We start from the raw sequence: 20,136 nt of genomic DNA on the forward strand, positions 1-20,136 counted from the left end.
CTCAGCTCTGCCAACTATACCGATTTCTCGGTAATTATACCGATTTTTGGACTTGATACAGGAATACAGATATGCTCTCTCAAAATACCGATTTTTCAATTTTCGTACAGATAAATACCGATTTTCAGTTTTTGTGTTGGATTCCATAGGGGTAAACCAGGTCGAGCGACCTTTTTTTCTTTTTGGTCGCAAAATCAGTTTCCGCAGTAAATCGATGTTTGATTTTTCTAGAAAGATATTGTACAGATCAATTTTATTGCCAAATACAGATTTTTGGAAAAAAAACAGTTGACAGCACTGCTCACACTTTTGCAACCAGCGCTGCCAACTATACCGATTTATATGTATTTATACTGATTTTTGTTACCCGATGCAGGAATACAGATATGCTCTCTTAAAATACCGATAATTCAATTTTCAGACAGATCAATGCCGATTTTCAGTTTTGTTTCAGGTTAAAGGGATTTTTCAGGGTAAACCAGGTTGAGCGACCTTTTTTTGTTTTGCTCGCAAAATAATTAGTATCTTCACTAAATTGATTCTTGATTTTTCGAGATAGATATTATACAGATCAGCTGTTTTTCAAAGATGGGCGAATCTTATAAAAGTAAACAAATCGAGTTTCTCTCACCTACCAATAAAAGCTTCAAAATCCTATAATTTTGTCTAAAAATTCGGATTCTACAAAAATCTCAACCTTTGTAATACAAAGAACTATAAAGGGCGAAACTGCCATTCCATTTGTTTACGTAAGTTTCGCCCTCCGTGTTCCATGACAACAAACGGGGCGATATTTCAATTGCTAGTAAGGAAGAACGAAACTTTTTTTTTCTTTATTTCAGATGGTTTCCGAGCCTTTTACCACTGGAAATAGTAAATGAGACGATTAAATTACTCGCAGATTTGTCTTAGTCGCGAAAACCAGCCAATTTCATGAAAAATGCGCAAGGGCGTATCTTTATCATTCACAGGGGAAGCATAAAAGTAAACAAATAAAAAAAGGGCCAAAATTTTTTTATGTTGATCTATTCAGTGGATATAGATAGAAAGTGGTAAAATTTGCATCCCTTTTGAAGATAAACTAACAATTTATCGACTAATCATAAATTGATCTGAGAATATACGATAATTTCTAAATACGATTTGAAACCAAAATCGAAACATTCATCGATGTTTTTCTCCATTTACTGTCAATGTTAATTTCGCCGTTCTTTGAAAAACAGCTGAGATAGATTTTTCCTCAGAATACACACTGAGAAAAGAACCATAGTAACCGCAACCTGTTTTTCATTGTCATTTCAACTATACGCTAAAATAGTAGCAAAGAGCATGATATATGACTATTCACCATCTGTATTGTATAAATTACTAGACAACAAAGACTACGACTTGGCTAAACTATTTGTATTTATGACATTTCTGGCATGGTCATACTGACAATGGTAGTCATCTCAAATATAAAAACAAATAGTTAAACTCACAATTTCTAGTAAGGTGAAATTGCTCTTGAGCCTTGATATATGAGAAGCGAAATAGTTATTGCTACCATGTGAATATGTTCACAGTATAATAATGTTACCATAAATAGATACATGGTTTGATAGACGATTATGAAGTTTGAAAACACTATTCATGTAGTCCATATCAACAGAATTTATGTAGTAATCACATTATCGTGATTTTTTTGTTTTTTAACCGACTATGTATTTCATTTGTGCTGACTATACAAATTGTCAATAAACGAATGTTCTATGTTATTGTCATATAAAGTTGCAATACAGCAGACAATTTCGTAACACATCAGTGAATGATTTGAAAAAAATGTATATTGTGACTTATATTGTGCAATTTGGAAGGTCTTGCAGGTGAGTAAATTTTGTATCCTTACTAGTTTCCGTCGTTGAAATTAAATTTTTCAACAATTTTGCCGGTAATGGCTGTTTTCTAGTGAAATCGACGTCCTGTATAATTTTTATTATTCGTTATCGGTCGCTGTAGAAACAACATCAAGCGATTGATTAAAAACGACGAACATCATCCGATTCCCGGATTCAAATCGCTCGAATCCGACGGAAAAAATAACAATATATGGCAGGTGGGTATTGAGGTTTGTTTCTGGACTTGGCTATTAATTTCTTCCATTTCTTCTTCAGGAAAAACTTCACTGAACAGAGCCTGGGATCAACAGTTGCAACCAAGCAATGCTGCTCCGTGTCTACGTTGATAATCAATATTTCACCAGGCACATCATCATAATAAAATTGTAATAATTGCAAAAATAAAATAGAATTCAATGAAACTATTTTGTTGTTCTTGTTCTAGAATTCGAATTCATAAAACTTTTTAACATAAGCTCATGTTTTGCTGATCTTCAGCATTGTTGAATCAACCACTGCCTTCAGTTTCGAAATAACTAGAAGTGAAATGTCAAAAATACCATGGCTCTGGTTATAGCGAAAACCACAATGTAAATAAAGATTCGGTCATGGTTAGCCTAACCATCTCAATCGTATTAGTTATTCATACAATATACTGTTCAATATTACTATTCTAGAGCCGATACCATTTATAGTAAACATGAACTTGTCTATTGTTGAAATCATCTGATTTAATAGTCGGCTGAAAACCACTATACTCGCATGGTCAGGTTGGCCCTCTATATACCCGAATAAAAAATATTGTAGAAAAACAATACGATTTGCTGTTACAAAACCTCTCACAATTTTGCTTTGATCATTGAAAAATATTTTAATGTATTGTTGTACACTATTCAATTAATTGTGAACATGCTTTTTACAATAAAATGTATAGGTTGTTAAGTATCGTAACAATTCAAATCATAAAATTTTCTCATACATGTTTTCTTGGTAAACAATCAAATGTACAGTTTGCATATTGTCTGAAACATAACGTGTACAATAAATTCAATTGTAGAATCGTAGAAGCAATATATTGAATCGTTGGAAATTTAAAAAAATCTTGTCAAGATACAATAACATGTATTGTAACCCATATATCTAAATGTGAATCAATTGTTTATGCAGTAAAATCAATGGTTTATTTTTTTACGGGTAGTAACTGTTACCATAATATTTTTCTGAGTGCAGATTTAAAAAAAAGATGGCAGCTCTGCCTGCAACCCTGTCCGAAGAGGTTTGAATTTTTTACATGGCATCTCTGTTCAGAGCAGAGTTGCCAGATTATTTTTCAAAAATCTGTCAAAACTCAAAAATTTATCTGGATTTGTCAGGGTGTACTATGTACACGGAAAATAAAAACTACCTATTATTTGACTTCTTTTTACTTAATTTTGAGTACTTTCTTTCATTCGCTCCTTTAATTGTTGTCAAAATACAAAGAGCAAAACCACCCAACAACGAGAGTTTCGTTCAATAAGCTAAAATTAAGTAAACCTCAACCTGACTCAACTATAGAGTAAATATAACTCATCTTTGAGTATTTTTTTGCACGTGTCTTACGAAAACTACCTATAGCCACTTTACCTAAAATTAGGTTATTGAACGAAACCCCCAAATTGGGTGGAATGTACTTAAAATTAGGTTGATTTGCGGTTCCGTGTACAACGAAATTTTTGCCGGACTTCATTTTTAGTAAGCAAAAAAAAGGCCTCCCCACCTATCGTATAGAGGCCAAAACCGTAAAGATCTAGCAAGATCTGACAAAATCTAAGAAAGTTTGAAAAATCTGGGAAAATTTGGAAAATCTGGCAAAAGATCAGGTTAGTTCCCGGTGGATGTTGTCGACCCGCATCGGCCCGATCATCGGGCCAATTATCGGACCGATTGAGCACGATATAGGGCCGATTGTAGCGCTTCGATCGGCCCGTCATCGGACAATTCTGCACCATTTGCATCAACCGCGTCTACCTAAGAAAGCTTTATGTTTACATTATGTATCGCTAGAGAAACAGAGCGAAGGAATATCAAACAATATGTATATGTTAAAAAATCTTTTGATTCGATCATAGAGGCTTTAACCTTAAGGTCATTCGCCTCTTAGGGCCAGAAAGACTCTGGCCCTATGTTCGGGGTTGGAAATCCAACCCCGATATATCCCATCCCCTGAGTATGAGACATCCGCTCTCTGCTTTGGTATATCTTCACTCTTTTGTTCTACCAATACACTATGTAAGCTCGAAACGCAATCAAAAGCTTTCGTGCACGATGCGTCCGATGTTCGGATTTACTGGGTTTGAGTGTCTGGCGAAGCAAGATATATCTGGCATTTGCCAGACAAATCTGGCAACCTGGCAACGCTGGTTCAGAGTGATAAAAAAGTGCCGTTAAAAATTCCGAGTTCCGCTTGTTTTAAGTTTTATTTGAAATATTTGCGTTGAAATGTCTTGTCCACGAGATATTTTAAAGAAACTGATGTATAAACCGAAGCCTTCAAAAAAGTCAGATGTTCTTACCGATCGGGAATACAAACGCCTGGCGTAAGATTTAGCTGTTAGATTTTTTAGTCAAGTTGAAAATTTGTTTATTTTTAGTGCAACTTCCTTCGAAGATTATTTGGCTCAGAATTACAACTGCTCGCAACTGAATAGACTCTGTTCATCGGAAAGAGATCATTTGCAGATTTATTATGAATATTTAGAAAGTTGTGAATTTTTTATTTAGTGTTATACGCGCAGATTATTTTTGTTTTCATTTTTCTAGAGAGGGTTGAGCGTAATCAAAAACGCATTCGAAACAAGCGCACAAAAAAGCCTCCGGCAGTCATTGTCAGGAACGTTCCTGCCACTAGTGGAATTCCACCAGTGTGTGTGGATGTGCCCATTGTAACAGTTTCTGAAGGTATTGATGGTAGATTGCTACCGACATTAGAAGATTTTGAGAATGTTTTGCGTGAACCAAACGAACAAACCGAAAGACATATGCAGGACAGTATACCAAATGAGAAAGATTTAGATACATCTTCACCTGAAATTGAGTTGTACCAAGTAATGGCCCCAAAGGAATTGTTGATTGAAGAAACCGTCACTACGACGACACTTGCGAATCCAGAATTAGAGGGTATAGTTGTCGATTTGGAGTCTGTGCCGTTGTCTGATCCCCAGGTAAGGGCTGAAATTTTAAATGAATTTCCAAGCTTACGTCCCCGGGAAAGCAACGGACGGTTTGAGGACTTCGAAGAAAACCCACTGGCAGCAGAAACAGGATTACTAGTGCCCCCAACAACAGATGTTGGTTTGAAAGCTAGTACTCCTATTTCGTCCATTCCTATAAGTAATATTCGAAGAATAGTCCCTGGCGCAGATCGTCTTGAAACAGCGGATTTGAGTGCGATTAATGATCCTACTCCTTTGAAACCGAGGAGTTTATTACAGGTAAAAAGGCTTTCTAGAATTGTCAGATTTTACTATCTATTCGGTGTTTACAGGTGGATGCTCCTACAGAATTCCATGCTGTAGACGTTTCAAACACCCAGCAGCTAGAAGCACTCCTAGAAAAAGAACCGCAAGCTATTTTGTCCACCCAACAGATACCATTTATAGAACATGGTCGAAACGTAGAGCTGACTGAAGTAGACGAACAGATTTTACAAGAGGAACCAGTCCGGCCACAAACCGTCCCTGGCAATCCGACCACCTCGTCTGAGTCTTCTGTTGATCGGCCACCACCTGAGAGGCGAGTGCCAAAACTAGTTAAAAAAGTACGCTTGTATAATGATTCCATTGGAGAATCAAATGATTTGAGAAAACAGTTTGAAATTTTCGACGATTTAGAAGATTTTGGCTGGTTTGATGCCGGACGTAATACGATAAAAGCGCTGGTAGCAATGCGTAGAAATCCAGACGCTCAGCAGATGCATCCGACGAATGAAATGCGAGTGCCACGTGAATCGCTGGTGGCTGACATAGAGCAGCAGCCGATACTGCGTGATAAGTCCACAACCTTCGCCGATATTAGCTCGATTCGGGAGCAAACTGCGGGTAAACTTTACATGATAATGGAAGGTCGTGAGGAAAATGACGTACAACTCCAACTGCAGTCTAGAACTGCTCCTGCTGCAATAGAAGAGCTATCCACGATACCAGAAATACCCATTGCCCAGACTATTTTGCCCGATTCACAGTTGTATCCGAGAATTTCCTTGATCGAAACCGGTAACGATATTCAACCGCTCGACCCGAATATAACAAATTTTGAAACGCCGCAGATGGATAGTATTCGTATATCAGATAATAGGAACAGACAACCGGAAGCGATGATAGGAGATAAAAATTCGCAACAGGTTAACATGGATTCTGCTGCTTCTGTTCCAGCTGTTGTAATTCCTGACGATGGTTCTAAACGCCCAGATACATATCCAATGAAAGCACCATTTACTTTACATGATATGGTTTGTATTGAACTATATGCTATAGTAAATCAAAATCCGAACACTGATTCATTATAATACTATTTATCCGTCGTATTCGGGACAAATGCGTACTTATTATTTTACTTGTAGTGTAAGCCGTCAATAATGGATTTTAAAGTTGAGTAGTGAAAATAAAAGATTTTTTCGGTGTTTTGTTTTACTAAAGCTAGTAGAAACATATTCCTCTTATAATAGAAGTCATTTATTATTTCATTAATCAGTTTATTTTATCCTTCCAGGATTTGGTATCGGTGAGTAATTGAATTAGAGATCTAACATGTAACAAAATGTAATTGCTTTAGACTTTTTCTTAGATCCTTCAAGTGTATATTGTCACACAGCACGAAATTCAGTGTACCCAACGTAATCGGGTTCTTCTTGAGCGTCTAATCCTGCTGGTAGATGCAACTGGATGCAGAAAAGCTTGTTGCAAGCTTTTCCGCAATTTATTGACGCTGAAAAGTTGGGGTTTGCTCGAACTAGGTCTGAGCGATGAATCGAAAATCAGAACAATATCGTTATCGTACTGAAGGGGTGGCAATCACTAAAATCAATTCGTATATTTTGTTGAATTTTAATTGTAATTACATTCAATATGTATTTTATTTGTTTAAATAAAATGTTTTATCACATCGTCGTAATATTGTAATTATGTTTTAGTTTAATTTTTAAACGAAGGGGAAATAAATTCCAACACAAATTTTTATTTGCACTGAACTAATCCTGCATCTTCGAAAACTAGGTTCATGATCGTAGTTCGCAAGCCACTCAAGGAATCAATATTTCTTAAATCATTCTGTACGTAATATTTGGTGGCCCGCAGAACCGTTCGTTTGAAAAAAACAATAAAGAATACATTTATCCTCTTCCAACGAAGTCGTTTTGAATGTTTTCATAATCTTCCCTATGACAATATCCACGTCGCAAGCGAAATTAAAAAACTGTACGGACATTCGGGAGATCGTATCAATCCTCGGTCATCTAATCATAACTATGTTGAAGGGATGGAGAAAAACGCATTTCCAGGTGTGAAAATCCAGTATACTCCCTAGAGGCCTTCCATCGCCTCTGAATAAAGGAAAATTGATGGTCTATTCGAACCTTTCCGGTCCGATTTAGTGAAGACATGGGAATAGCAGCCATTTCATTATAAACTATCGTTCGTAATAGCATTAAAATAAGTAAAGAAGTCGATAGTTTTGAGTTTATTGAAATAAAGCGTAATGAGGTTACCATTCAATTTTTTTTATCATCTCTGATTCAGCTACTCACTATGCTAAAGTCTTAGGGAATCGACCAGTTTGTTCAAATGTACCAGCATCCACAACTTTTTTAAAATTTAAGTAATCTACACAATAAGATTTGATTCCGTTGTTCGGTAATTTTTTTGACGAAAACTTTCGGTAATCAATAGAAATTACCGATGTTTCGGTACATGGATTTTTATTTTATAAAAACGATGCCAATTTTTACCGGGCGATCAGTTTTAAGGACTATTCACACATATCCGGTCCGGTTCAGTACCGGCACGACACCGTGCACGGATACTGATATTATTTCATTCGTTTTCTATGCGCGCATTCACACCTATCCGGCACCGTACCGTTTCAGTGCAGCTCGCCGTCAGTGTAGCGTCCGTCCGGCAAACTCAAAAGGACTATTCACACATTTCAGTTCCGTGACGGTTCAGTGAAAGTGCCTTCAGTGCGCCGTCAGTGTTCTTTTTTTATCGGAACCCTTCCGTTCCGTTTCCGTGCTGTTTCCGTTCCGGCACAGCCAATGGAATGACATACCGGCTTCAGTGAAAATAAAAAAATATCGGTGACGACGAATTTGAGTTTGCCGGACGGACGGTACACTGACGGCGAGCTGCACTGAAACGGCACGGTGCCGTATAGGTGTAAATGTGCGTATAGAAAACGAATGAAATAATATCAGTATCCGTGCACGGTGTCGTGCCGGCACTGAACTGGACCGGATATGTGTGAATAGTCCTTTACGCAAGTTTTTATTGCAGAATTCTCTGAATAGATTCTGGTGTCCGGCTGCTTCACCGTTACCAGCAGCGTTGCCAGGTTGCCAGATTTATCTGGCAAATGCCAGATATTTCTCACTTCGACAGACACTCAAAGTAACCAAATCTTTTGCCAGATTTGCCAAATTTTCCCAGATTTTCCAAATTTTCCTAGATTTTGTCAGATCTTGCTAGATCTTTACGGTTTTGCCCTCTATACAATAGGTGGGGAGACCATTTTTTTGCTCACTGAAAATGAAGCCCGACAAAAATTTCCTTGTATATAGTAGACCCAGACAAATCCAGATATTTTTTTGAATTTTGACAGATTTTCGAAAAAATAACCTGGCAACTCTGGTTACCAGACATACACCTGTGAAAAAAGAACCAGTCGTGGCACTGCATATCAGGGAAAAATTTGAAAAAATGTTGAGAAAAAATTCAGTTTCATGTTCCGGTTGTTCGGAATTATGAGTGCCTTCCAGATCACTGCGCAACCCGTCGAGTCCACCAGAAATTACCCTCGAACGATACGTGTTGGCAGCAAGTGGACTTGGAGTGATATGAAATTATTTTCTGCCTATAAATAAACAAAAGCTTTGAGTAGTTCGAATGTTTTAAAAACTTGTGCGCCTCAATGCAATCGATGAACCTTTCAAGATGTTTTTCGTTTGTTTTATAAAAAGACACTCACTGAAAATTTTAATAATTTTTTGACAGTTAGTTTTCGCGACAATCGGCATTTACGGAGGTTCGATTATTGGAAGATAATTTTACCATACGGACGGTATGATTCTCACCGTACTCGACGACCACTACCCTCTCAGCAGGCCGTTCAATTTTGTTGGTTTTTGAGCGCTTGTTGAACAACATATTGCACGAAATATTCGTTCAATTAGATTGAACGGTTTGTTGTTTTTTCTCTTGCAAAAATAGTGTGAAAATTAAGTGTTATCTTTACATAGAAAGAAAATTTGTTGTTATTCTACGTGAAGTAGAAGTATTGTGCAGGTATGTATTGTTAGTTTAAACAAATAAGTGGAGAAAACTTCAGAAATTCTGCAGTAAAACTAGTCGGGCAGATTTCCCCCCAGGCGGCTGGCTATGTCTGCCAACAATGCAACAACCGTATCCGGCAGAGAATTTCGCCTAGCGGTTATTAACGGTTCTGTTTCTGTCGGATTCTTGCCATACAAGATTGGCAGAACCGTTTTGAATCGGTTCTATATTTTAAGCGTCTTGGTTTTATTTTTTCAATAAAAGATACATAAGTTATTGCCCTTCATATATACTAATCATGGAAAATGTTATTGTCAATAACATTGCTTTCTCACTACCAAACATACCCATATTTCAATCTCATTTACCTCGTCTCATGATTCGTTTTGCGGGATTGACGAATATCAAATGAAGTCGAATAAAAAAAGAAAAATGAAAGAGGAGGGAAATAAACAAGACACGTACGGCGAAATAATGACGCAATTTCGCCTGGATAATTTTGACAGCAGCCGGAATACAGCCAGCCTTCTGACGGTTGCCAGAATTCCTCACAAGCGGGATGAACAAAAGTTTCTGCGATTGTGCGTGTCCTCGATTTTGTACAATTTTCTAAATTGAATAAAATTTGCAACAACGAGTTCACATTAAATTTTGCGTTAAAAACGAATAAAGCATGAAACCTTCTCATCTTTTGTATCAATATTTTCTCGTTATTTTGTATTATTTAAACTACAAAGGAAACCAACAACTATTCATATCGACCAATTATTTTGATAAAACTGGCGCGAAAAGATGAACATAAACGGGACCAGCGGGTGATGACCTTAATTTTTAGGTAAATGGCCAAAGTGTTGGCATGACCTCTTTGGCAATGCTTGCAACCTATTTTTTACGATCAAGTCAAAGTCTGAGTAGATAATGATCCAGTTACTATCTATTATGAACTTAAAAAGAGTAATAGATTGTCTACCTAAAATTTGGGTGGTACCCACACTTTTTTCCTACCTTATTTTGGGTAGCTAATAGAAAAGTTCGACGATGAACGATTTTTTCCTAAAACAAAAGTAAACTCGACTTTCAGTGTAGGCGAAATGTGACACAGTGCATTGCCTTCGTGAAAGAGCACTTTTTCCATCTTAATTTGGAGTCGTTTCTAACCGATTTCACATCAATTGGCCAATGTGTCGTTAGCAACTGATAGCGACGACCTGATAGTCTTCCAACTTTCGAGACAGCCGATGAACAAAATTCCATGAACATTCCATAACACTGAGGCCATAACCTTGCCGGCCCACATTTGCGGTTTGAGCCGATTTGCACTGTTCTCACCGACCGCTGTCCACTCAGCTGATGACCACATTGATTCCGGAGTGTAGTGATGGATCCAGCTTTCATCCATTGTCACATACTTACGAGAAAAATTCCGTTTTTTTTTTTCAGTGAAACTGCTCCAAACAGAATCGGCGACACGTTATCGGATTCAATATTTCAATGGTGCGACGATATTGCAAAAGTGAGAAGAGTCTTTCATTTATCAGTGGCACAAACATTTCAGAAGTGGCCGTGAGTCTGTGAATGATTATGAGAGAAGTGGTTGGCCATCGACATCGAAAACCGACGAAAACACCATAAAATCAAATAATGGATGACCGTAGATCCCAAATTACCTATTAGAAGTATAATTTGAGAATTTTACCACGTTTGCGTGAAGCAATAAAAATGAACCATTCAATAACCACCGAATTCCTGATTTGGCTCCCTGCGACTTTTTTGGTTGACACAAGAAACCGCTCCGTGGAACGCGTTTCAGCACCCGAATTATGGAAAAATCGCAGATGGCTCTGATGGCCAGGGTTGCCACATTTAAATCTGCATTTTTCAGAAGAAAAATCTGTAAATCTGTATCGGGAGCTCAAAAACCTGTATTGAAAATCTGTATATAGAAGTGATAAGAAATCGAAGCACAACGTAATGAAAAGTCTTTAGAACCCAAATTTAAAGAAACCAAAACTTTTCTTAGTCTGAATTTTATGATGTTGTAGTTGAGAAAACGCTGGAAGTTGTTTTTGCGTTTGAGCCTCTCAAAATAATGATTTGACGAAAAACTTTTAAAATCCAATCTGAAAGTGAGAACTTAGTCTGATTATTTTTAATTTGGTTCATTAGGTATAATGCAATTGGCAATCTTTCTTCTTTACTACCTTACGTTATGGCCGAGGCCATCATCTTTCCATCTTATCAGAAGCAATTTTTGAAAGCATACACACTAAGATTCCATTCCGTTGTTCGGTAATTTTTTTGACGAAAACTTTCGGTAATCAATAGAAATTACCGATATTTTGGCACATGAGCGTCATTTTACAAAAATTATGCAAATTTTTACCGGACGATCAGTGTTACGCAAGTTTTCATTACCGTATTCTGTAAATAGATATACAATTCATACGGTAAATCTGAATAGTCGCCGAGTACGGTAAAACCCTACCGTCCGTATAGTAAAATAATCTTCCAATAACCGAACTTCTGTAAATACTGATTGTCGTGAAAACTAACTGTCAAACAATTGATAAAATGTTCAGTAAGAGTCTTTTTATAAACGAAACGAAAAAAAACTTGAAGAGTTCATCGAATGGATTGAGGTACAGATGCTAAAATTTTTGAAACATTAGAATCACTAAAAGCTTTTTATTTACTTATAAGCAGAAAATAATTTTGTATCACTTGTCCACTTGCTGCCTACACAAATCGTTCGAGGGTAATTTCTGGTGGACTCGACGGATTGTGCAGTGTTTTGGAAGGTGGAATAAAACCATAGCCACAACAGGTTGGAATTAAATTAAAAATTCATTCATTTTGTGAACATGTGTTGTTTTTTGAAATCCGAAAATAAAAGAATTTTAACCAAAGGAAAACAAACAAACAACAAATTACCGAACAATCAGTTAGATCCATTTTGTTTACAGTTTACGGTAGTTGTTTGACAGTTCAGCAATTACCGAACGATCGGTAATCGATTGTATTACCGAACTGATTACCGAACGTTCAGCTGTTGAAAATTCGGTAAAAAATTACCGAATTCTGCGAAATTTTCTAAGTGTGTACGCAATTACGCTACACTAGTGGCAACTAAAAGTAAGCACAAACAAATCTTTATTAGCAGATATAACATCTGTATTTACTGTCCTTAACATACTCTTTTATATGAGTTTTATCCTCTTTTTAGAATTAACACACGATCAGGATAATGCTTTCGCTTTGAAAAAAAAAATCAATACCATTATTTAATATATTTTAACTCGATCATTATACAATTTTTAATCCACGCTATCAAAAATCTGTACAAATCTTTATTTTTTGCCAAAAATCTGTAATCTGCATATACAGAATCTTGGTCACAAATTTATCTGAAAAATCTGTAAAATGCAGATTAATCTGTATATGTGGCAACCCTGCTGATGGCCATAGCAAAAACTGCCCGCATAGTGTTTTGGCTACCTGGACAGCCATTGTTGCAGTGACGGCTGTCAAATCCAATTTGGCAAAACATAGTCGCCTGTATGTTAGTTAGCCGAGCGTTTTCATCTTTTCACCTTCGCTGAAAATGTCGGTGGTTATTGAATGGTTCATTTTTAACTAAATGTTCACGGATTTCATTTTTAATTAAATGTACACGGATAACGACGGTGAGTTATTTTGGTGCAAGATCCACGAGTTGTTTCCCCCCAAATCTGGTCTTTTTCGGCGAATTGTTTCACGCAAACATGGTATAATGCCCAAATTATACTTCTAATAGGTAATTTGTGATCTACGGTCATCCATTATTTGATTTTATGGTGTTTTCGTCGGTTTTCGATGTCGATGGCCAACCACTTCTCTCATAATCATTCACAGACTCACGGCCACTTCTGAAATGTTTGTGCCACTGATAAATGAAAGACTCTTCTCACTTTTGCAATATCGTCGCACCATTGAAATATTGAATCCGATAACGTGTCGCCGATTCTGTTTGGAGCAGTTTCACTAAAAAAACGGAATTTTTCTCGTAAGTATGTGACAATGGATGAAAGCTGGATCCATCACTACACTCCGGAATCAATGTGGTCATCAGCTGAGTGGACAGCGGTCGGTGAGAACAGTGCAAATCGGCTCAAACCGCAAATGTGGGCCGGCAAGGTTATGGCCTCAGTGTTATGGAATGTTCATGGAATTTTGTTCATCGGCTGTCTCGAAAGTTGGAAGACTATCAGGTCGTCGCTATCAGTTGCTAACGACACATTGGCCAATTGATGTGAAATCGGTTAGAAACGACTCCAAATTAAGATGGAAAAAGTGCTCTTTCACGAAGGCAATGCACTGTGTCACATTTCGCCTACACTGAAAGTCGAGTTTACTTTTGTTTTAGGAAAAAATCGTTCTATTAGCTACCCAAAATAAGGTAGGAAAAAAGTGTGGGTACCACCCAAATTTTAGGTAGACAATCTATTACTCTTTTTAAGTTCATAATAGGTAGTAACTGGATCATTATCTACTCAGACTTTGACTTGATCGTAAAAAATAGGTTGCAAGCATTGCCAAAGAGGTCATGCCAACACTTTGGCCATTTACCTAAAAATTAAGGTCATCACCCGCTGGTCCCGTTTATGTTCATCTTTTCGCGCTAGTTTTATCAAAATAATTGGTCGATATGAATAGTTGTTGGTTTCCTTTGTAGTTTAAATAATACAAAATAACGAGAAAATATTGATACAAAAGATGAGAAGGTTTTATGCTTTATTCGTTTTTAACGCAAAATTTAATGTGAACTCGTTGTTGCAAATTTAATTCAATTTAGAAAATTGTACAAAATCGAGGACACGCACAATCGCAGAAAGTTTTGTTCATCCCGCTTGTGAGGAATTCTGGCAACCGTCAGAAGGCTGGCTGTATTCCGGCTGCTGTCAAAATTATTCAGGCAAAATTGCGTCATTATTTCGCCGTACGTGTCTTGTTTATTTCCCTCCTCTTTCATTTTTCTTTTTTTATTCGACTTCATTTGATATTCGTCAATCCCGCAAAACGAATCATGAGACGAGGTAAATGAGATTGAAATATGGGTATGTTTGGTAGTGAGAAAGCAATGTTATTGACAATAACATTTTCCATGATTAGTATATATGAAGGGCAATAACTTATGTATCTTTTATTGAAAAAATAAAACCAAGACGCTTAAAATATAGAACCGATTCAAAACGGTTCTGCCAATCTTGTATGGCAAGAATCCGACAGAAACAGAACCGTTAATAACCGCTAGGCGAAATTCTCTGCCGGATACGGTTGTTGCATTGTTGGCAGACATAGCCAGCCGCCTGGGGGGAAATCTGCCCGACTAGTTTTACTGCAGAATTTCTGAAGTTTTCTCCACTTATTTGTTTAAACTAACAATACATACCTGCACAATACTTCTACTTCACGTAGAATAACAACAAATTTTCTTTCTATGTAAAGATAACACTTAATTTTCACACTATTTTTGCAAGAGTTTCAAACCGTTCAATCAAATTGAACGAATATTTCGTGCAATATGTTGTTCAACAAGCGCTCAAAAACCAACAAAATTTTAACGGCCTGCTGAGAGGGTAGTGGTCATCGAGTACGGTAAGAATCATACCGTCCGTATGGTAAAATTATCTTCCAATAATCGAACCTCCGTAAATGCCGATTGTCGTGAAAACTAACTGTCAAAAAATTATTAAAATTTTCAGTGAGTGTCCTTTTATAAAACAAACGAAAAACATCTTGAAAGGTTCATCGATTGGATTGAGGCGCACAAGTTTTTAAAACATTCGAACTACTCAAAGCTTTTGTTTATTTATAGGCAGAAAATAATTTCATATCACTCCAAGTCCACTTGCTGCCAACACGTATCGTTCGAGGGTAATTTCTGGTGGACTCGACGGGTTGCGCAGTGATCTGGAAGGCACTCATAATTCCGAACAGCCGGAACATGAAATTGAATTTTTTCTCAACATTTTTTCAAATTTTTCCCTGATATGCAGTGCCACGACTGGTTCTTTTTTCACTCGTTTCTGTGAAAAAATTTCCAAATTCGTAATACCTAATCCTAAGTTGAAAATTTGTGTTGTTTTTTGATATCCGAAATTTTTGACAATTCATTCAAATCCAAAATTTTACCAAAAGAAAACAAACACAAAAAAATATCGAACTTTTTATTCGGTTCACAGTTTACGGTTCAGTTATTGCAAATTTGGAAAAAAATTATCGAATTCTGCGAAATTTTCTAAGTGTGTAATTTAAAGGTGAGTTCTGATATTTACTGCATCACACAACAGTAGTATTTCAGAATGAAAATGAAATATATTAGTAGTATTTTTTCACCCAGTTATTTGATCATACAGTTTACACATTCGTATCGCGTAAGGCGTTGTATTTCGATTGATGGTGATCGAGTGATATCTTAGTATTGCTGTCTATTGAAAAAAAAAAAACGAAACACAATGAAATCAATGTATATATTGATAGCGAACCTCTCGACAGCCGGCTGTCCGGAGTTTTACGTGTTTCGGAAGGAATTTAGAATTTTAGTAGGAAGCACATATTACTACACAAGATAAAATTGTAACGCATTCCCGGTAGCCGGCTTCCCACAGCAATAAACATATGATAATATTATTCGAAAATTTACTAACAAACACCTTCCTGTGATACATGAGGAAATGCAAAGGATTCCTTGGTTTCTAATAGTAATATGCATTAAACTAACTATCCTTCCTTCCCAAGTAGGTTCGTATTCGGACGTGGCCGGCGTCGGTATTGATCAGCATGCAGGGATTAATGCAGCTTACACAATGTGAAATTACGTGCTATTCCCAAGCAAATTGTTCCAGAAAAAAACATTTTGCAAGTTTAATTGGTTCTGATCAATAACGGAGTAGCAATACACCGCGTTGGTGGTCCAAGTAGCAATCCGCAATTAGTTTGGATACGAAAGTCAAAAACAAGAGTTTTGATACGAAACTCAGCAACAAGAGCACGAATATGTTTTTTATGTTATACTGTTAAAAAGAAGGTAACATCAATGTTTCTTCATAACTTCAGTGTGCTACTTTTTGGTGAAAATAATGAAAGGCAGAATAGTAATTTTTGTTCTACAAGGTATAATTCAAAAGTTCCAGGACTTTTTATGCCCCGTTTACACTTCTGCTGGCTGCCAGCATGCTGGTGTCAGTGTACTGCCCTCTTAGGAAAAAAACGTTCAACGGTGGTCCTTCGTTGGTCTTATACTTTGGATCATTGGACCACAGTTGAACGTTTTTTCCTAAGAGGGCAGTACACTGACACCAGCATGCTGGCAGCCAGCAGAAGTGTAAACGGGGCATTAAACAGCGCAGCTCCTAGTGTCGCCATCTGTCTGAAATTTTTATCTGTCAATTCATTTTCCGATCGACACTACAAATGTACTGTCACATTTAGCGCGATATCTCAGCTTCTCTACACTCTCATTAAACATAACTCAAAATTGAGTGACACAACACTCAAATTCATAAAAAGTGCACGTACTCTAAATTTGAGTTACCACCTATCTACTCATTTTTGCGTTAAGGGACGAAATTTTCAAAACTTGAGTAATTTTTACTCAAAATAAGAAAAAAATGTTTTGTTCAAAATTTGAGTAAGTTCAACTCAAAATTTGAGTTCCTTGCTCTCAAAATGAAGAAATTTTTCTTCGTTAATTTTCATATACAAAGTTATTCTTCTTTCTTTTGAATACGCAAAGTAGTGGTTCCAAACCGTTTCCTTTTGAACGGTTTGGAGTACAAATTGAATTGTTTTGATATCCTTATGTTGTGCTTTTCACTAAGCATAATTGAAACCACAAAACATCTATGATTGACGTTGATTCATGTTTTTAAAACCGGATCTAGAAATGGCAATGGAAAACGACGTATTTTGGCATTCTTTATTTCGATAAGAATATTCCGAGAATGAAAACGCACTGAACTGCAAGAAGTATTTTTTTCACTCAAATGCTTAAAAACTCAACGCTTACTCTAATGTATGAATAAATGCGAGAGAACTCATGGCAACGAGTTTATTTTACTCAAATCCACACTCAAATCCACACTCAAATTTTGACATATTGTTCCAGTTTATGAATTTGAGTAATCGCAACTCAAACCATGAGTTATGTTCGAAGGGCGTGTAGTTACGTCCAAATGTCATGAAAATGTTATACAACAATACTGGAGGATACAAGGCTGACAGATAAAAATTTCAGACATATGGCGACACTAGAAGCCGCACTGTTTAAAAAGTCCTGGAACTATTGAATTGTACCTTGTATGCACTATAATAAACATGAAGAAAACAGTATAGGGATTGAACATTGATTGTGTTAATATTAATTCTCATTATATATGAATTTAAAGTAATGATAAATAATTCTACTTGGATTAATTTTGAGCATTCTGAACAAAGGGTTATTTCGTTGTTTATTTTTCATATCTTTGTAAACAGATGTTGATTAATAATGCAAAAAACAGTTAATTAAAATTGAATTCCGCTCGACAGTTTTAAAATCGTTGTGAAATTGGTACCTGCTGTTTTATTGTTTATAGAAAAGCATTCTGGATTCATTCAATATTTATAATGTCGATGGTGACTAATATCGTTTTCGTTTATTGATCAGAGCAGCCCGAAAGCTGACCCAGAGTCGCCCAAACAACGTTTGATATGTTTGTTTTAGCAACCTGAGGTCGCTCTAGATCGGACTCCAATCGCGTAGTTTCGCTCTGAAAATTTTCTCGGGTTGCACCACGCATCCAGCCGAGTTTGTTTATTTTTTCTTTTTTTCATGAGTTGTTGTTTAGGGCGCATACCACGTGTTCGTTTTACTCGGAGTCAGAGTAGCCCGCGTCTAGGTTCAAAAACGAAAACGGTATAAGTTTCAACTATTTTACTTGAAAACAAGTTAGTTTCATGTTACGGAAAGATAAGTTATTTCAGTATAAGCTAGGGTAACAAAAATTGTTACTTGGGGGTGCAATGCATAGGATGTTGGTCTATTTTTTTGTTTTGATTATAGAGGTTTCATCGCCTCTTCGGATCAAGGAAAATTTCTGACCCTATGTTCGGGATTGGGAATCGAAGCCAGGGAGGCTGCATTGAAGGCATCGACTAATCCATCACACTACATTACCCGCCCCCGCTGATCATTTATAAGTCAGTTGTCGTATGTTCGAGTCCCGACTAGGACGGGTTGGCAGCAGAGCTAATAAAAGTCATTTTCATTGACTCAAAATATACGAAAATGGCAAGAAATTACTATCACTCTCAGCTTCCCTTGCAAACTATGAGAACGAAATCCATGTCCAGTCAATGACATAAGCGCGAGAGTAGTTTCCAAATTGTGTTTTTTTCTTTCATTGGCCCTTCAGTCATTTTAAGTTTTCAGTGAAAATCCCATAGTATGCAGTGTGGATATGCAACCAAAGCTGAATCGTGAATCGAAAATGACAGAAAATGGTTTCACAATAACTTTTACTTGTTGGTGCTCGAGTTTGTAGTAGTTTTGGTTTCCGAAGAGGTTCTGGGATGTAATTACTTCGATTTGTCATATTTTAGTCCCTTTTTATAGCCAAGCGTCACAGATTTTCAATACATCGATGAAAGAATGAGAGTTGAAATTCTGCAGATGCTCCCTGAAGACGTTAGTTTGGTTTCGTCTTGTCATATACTGCCCATACTTGCATATCAGTCCCATATGGAAAATCAACATGTCGAGAAAAAGACGGTCAAAATTCTATTTCCGAAATTTTTTATTTATTGTGCCACCTAATGCTAAATCATGGTATTATTACATGAAATATCGGTAATACACCTTTGCTATTCCAATATTACAACAAATGAAATTATTGAAATTTGCCCTGAATGGGACTGATATGCGGGTACTTTGCATATGGGACAGATATGAGTTGATATTTTTTTCACATTTTTTTGAACAAACCCTCAACTCTTATTGCAATTTCTGAGAGTATATTGAGGATAGATTTCATTCCGCAAGCTAACTCAAAATTGGCGAAAATCGGTATGGGACTGATATGCCAGTATGGGCAGTATAGGAAAGAGTGGCGTTGGCAATTATACTCTCTCTTTGTTTCAATGAGAAACGAGAATGCTTCGTCTCTCTTCGTTCGTTCTGGTGTCGTTTATTTACGAATGAGATAGTAAAATATTGAAAATGAGGCTGTTGGATAGGATTCTTTCATTGAGAATGCGTGACAATTTTAAGCTCTGGTTGGCAGAGTCAATAGGAACGTAACACTGACCATGCAATGATTCTGTACGCTGAAAATCGGCTGCAAACAGTATGGATCAATTCCAAAAACGGAATGTAATACCGATACTTCACTCTTTTAGCCCTTTGACGGTACGACAATCGCGTGAAGAAAATGCTTGTATTATAGTTTAAGTAGATTAAAATATGTTGATAAATCATTGCAATTTTACGAAAATGATTTATTTTTGTTTCTTTTTTTCTATGTGTGATGAAGTCATCAAAATAGTTAGGTAATTAAAATATATTATAAATGTTTAGTATTCAGTACACTATGAATAGCCATGCGTAACCACCATTACCATTTTTATGTAAGCGCATGGTGCATTATGTGAATATGCGGGTGATTCGGATATTTGTAAGAATCGCAAAAAACAAGAAGATGAAAAAAAAGTACAATTGG

At 36.6% G+C, this 20,136-nt stretch overlaps 1 protein-coding gene across 1 annotated transcript; it reads left to right on the forward strand.

The window, feature by feature from the left end:
• The first annotated feature begins 4,297 nt into the window (after nt 1-4,297).
• On the forward strand, nt 4,298-6,939 carry LOC131432653 (uncharacterized). The gene is made up of 5 exons (XM_058599059.1): nt 4,298-4,456; nt 4,511-4,620; nt 4,680-5,350; nt 5,404-6,366; nt 6,627-6,939. The coding sequence occupies exons 1-5, from the start codon at nt 4,359-4,361 to the stop codon at nt 6,648-6,650; spliced, it is 1,866 nt and encodes a 621-aa protein (XP_058455042.1). The 5' UTR covers nt 4,298-4,358; the 3' UTR covers nt 6,651-6,939.
• Nucleotides 6,940-20,136: the final 13,197 nt, after the last annotated feature.

This window comes from Malaya genurostris, chromosome 2 (genome assembly GCF_030247185.1).
Source record: "Malaya genurostris strain Urasoe2022 chromosome 2, Malgen_1.1, whole genome shotgun sequence".
NCBI classification, from domain to species: Eukaryota; Metazoa; Arthropoda; class Insecta; order Diptera; family Culicidae; genus Malaya; species Malaya genurostris.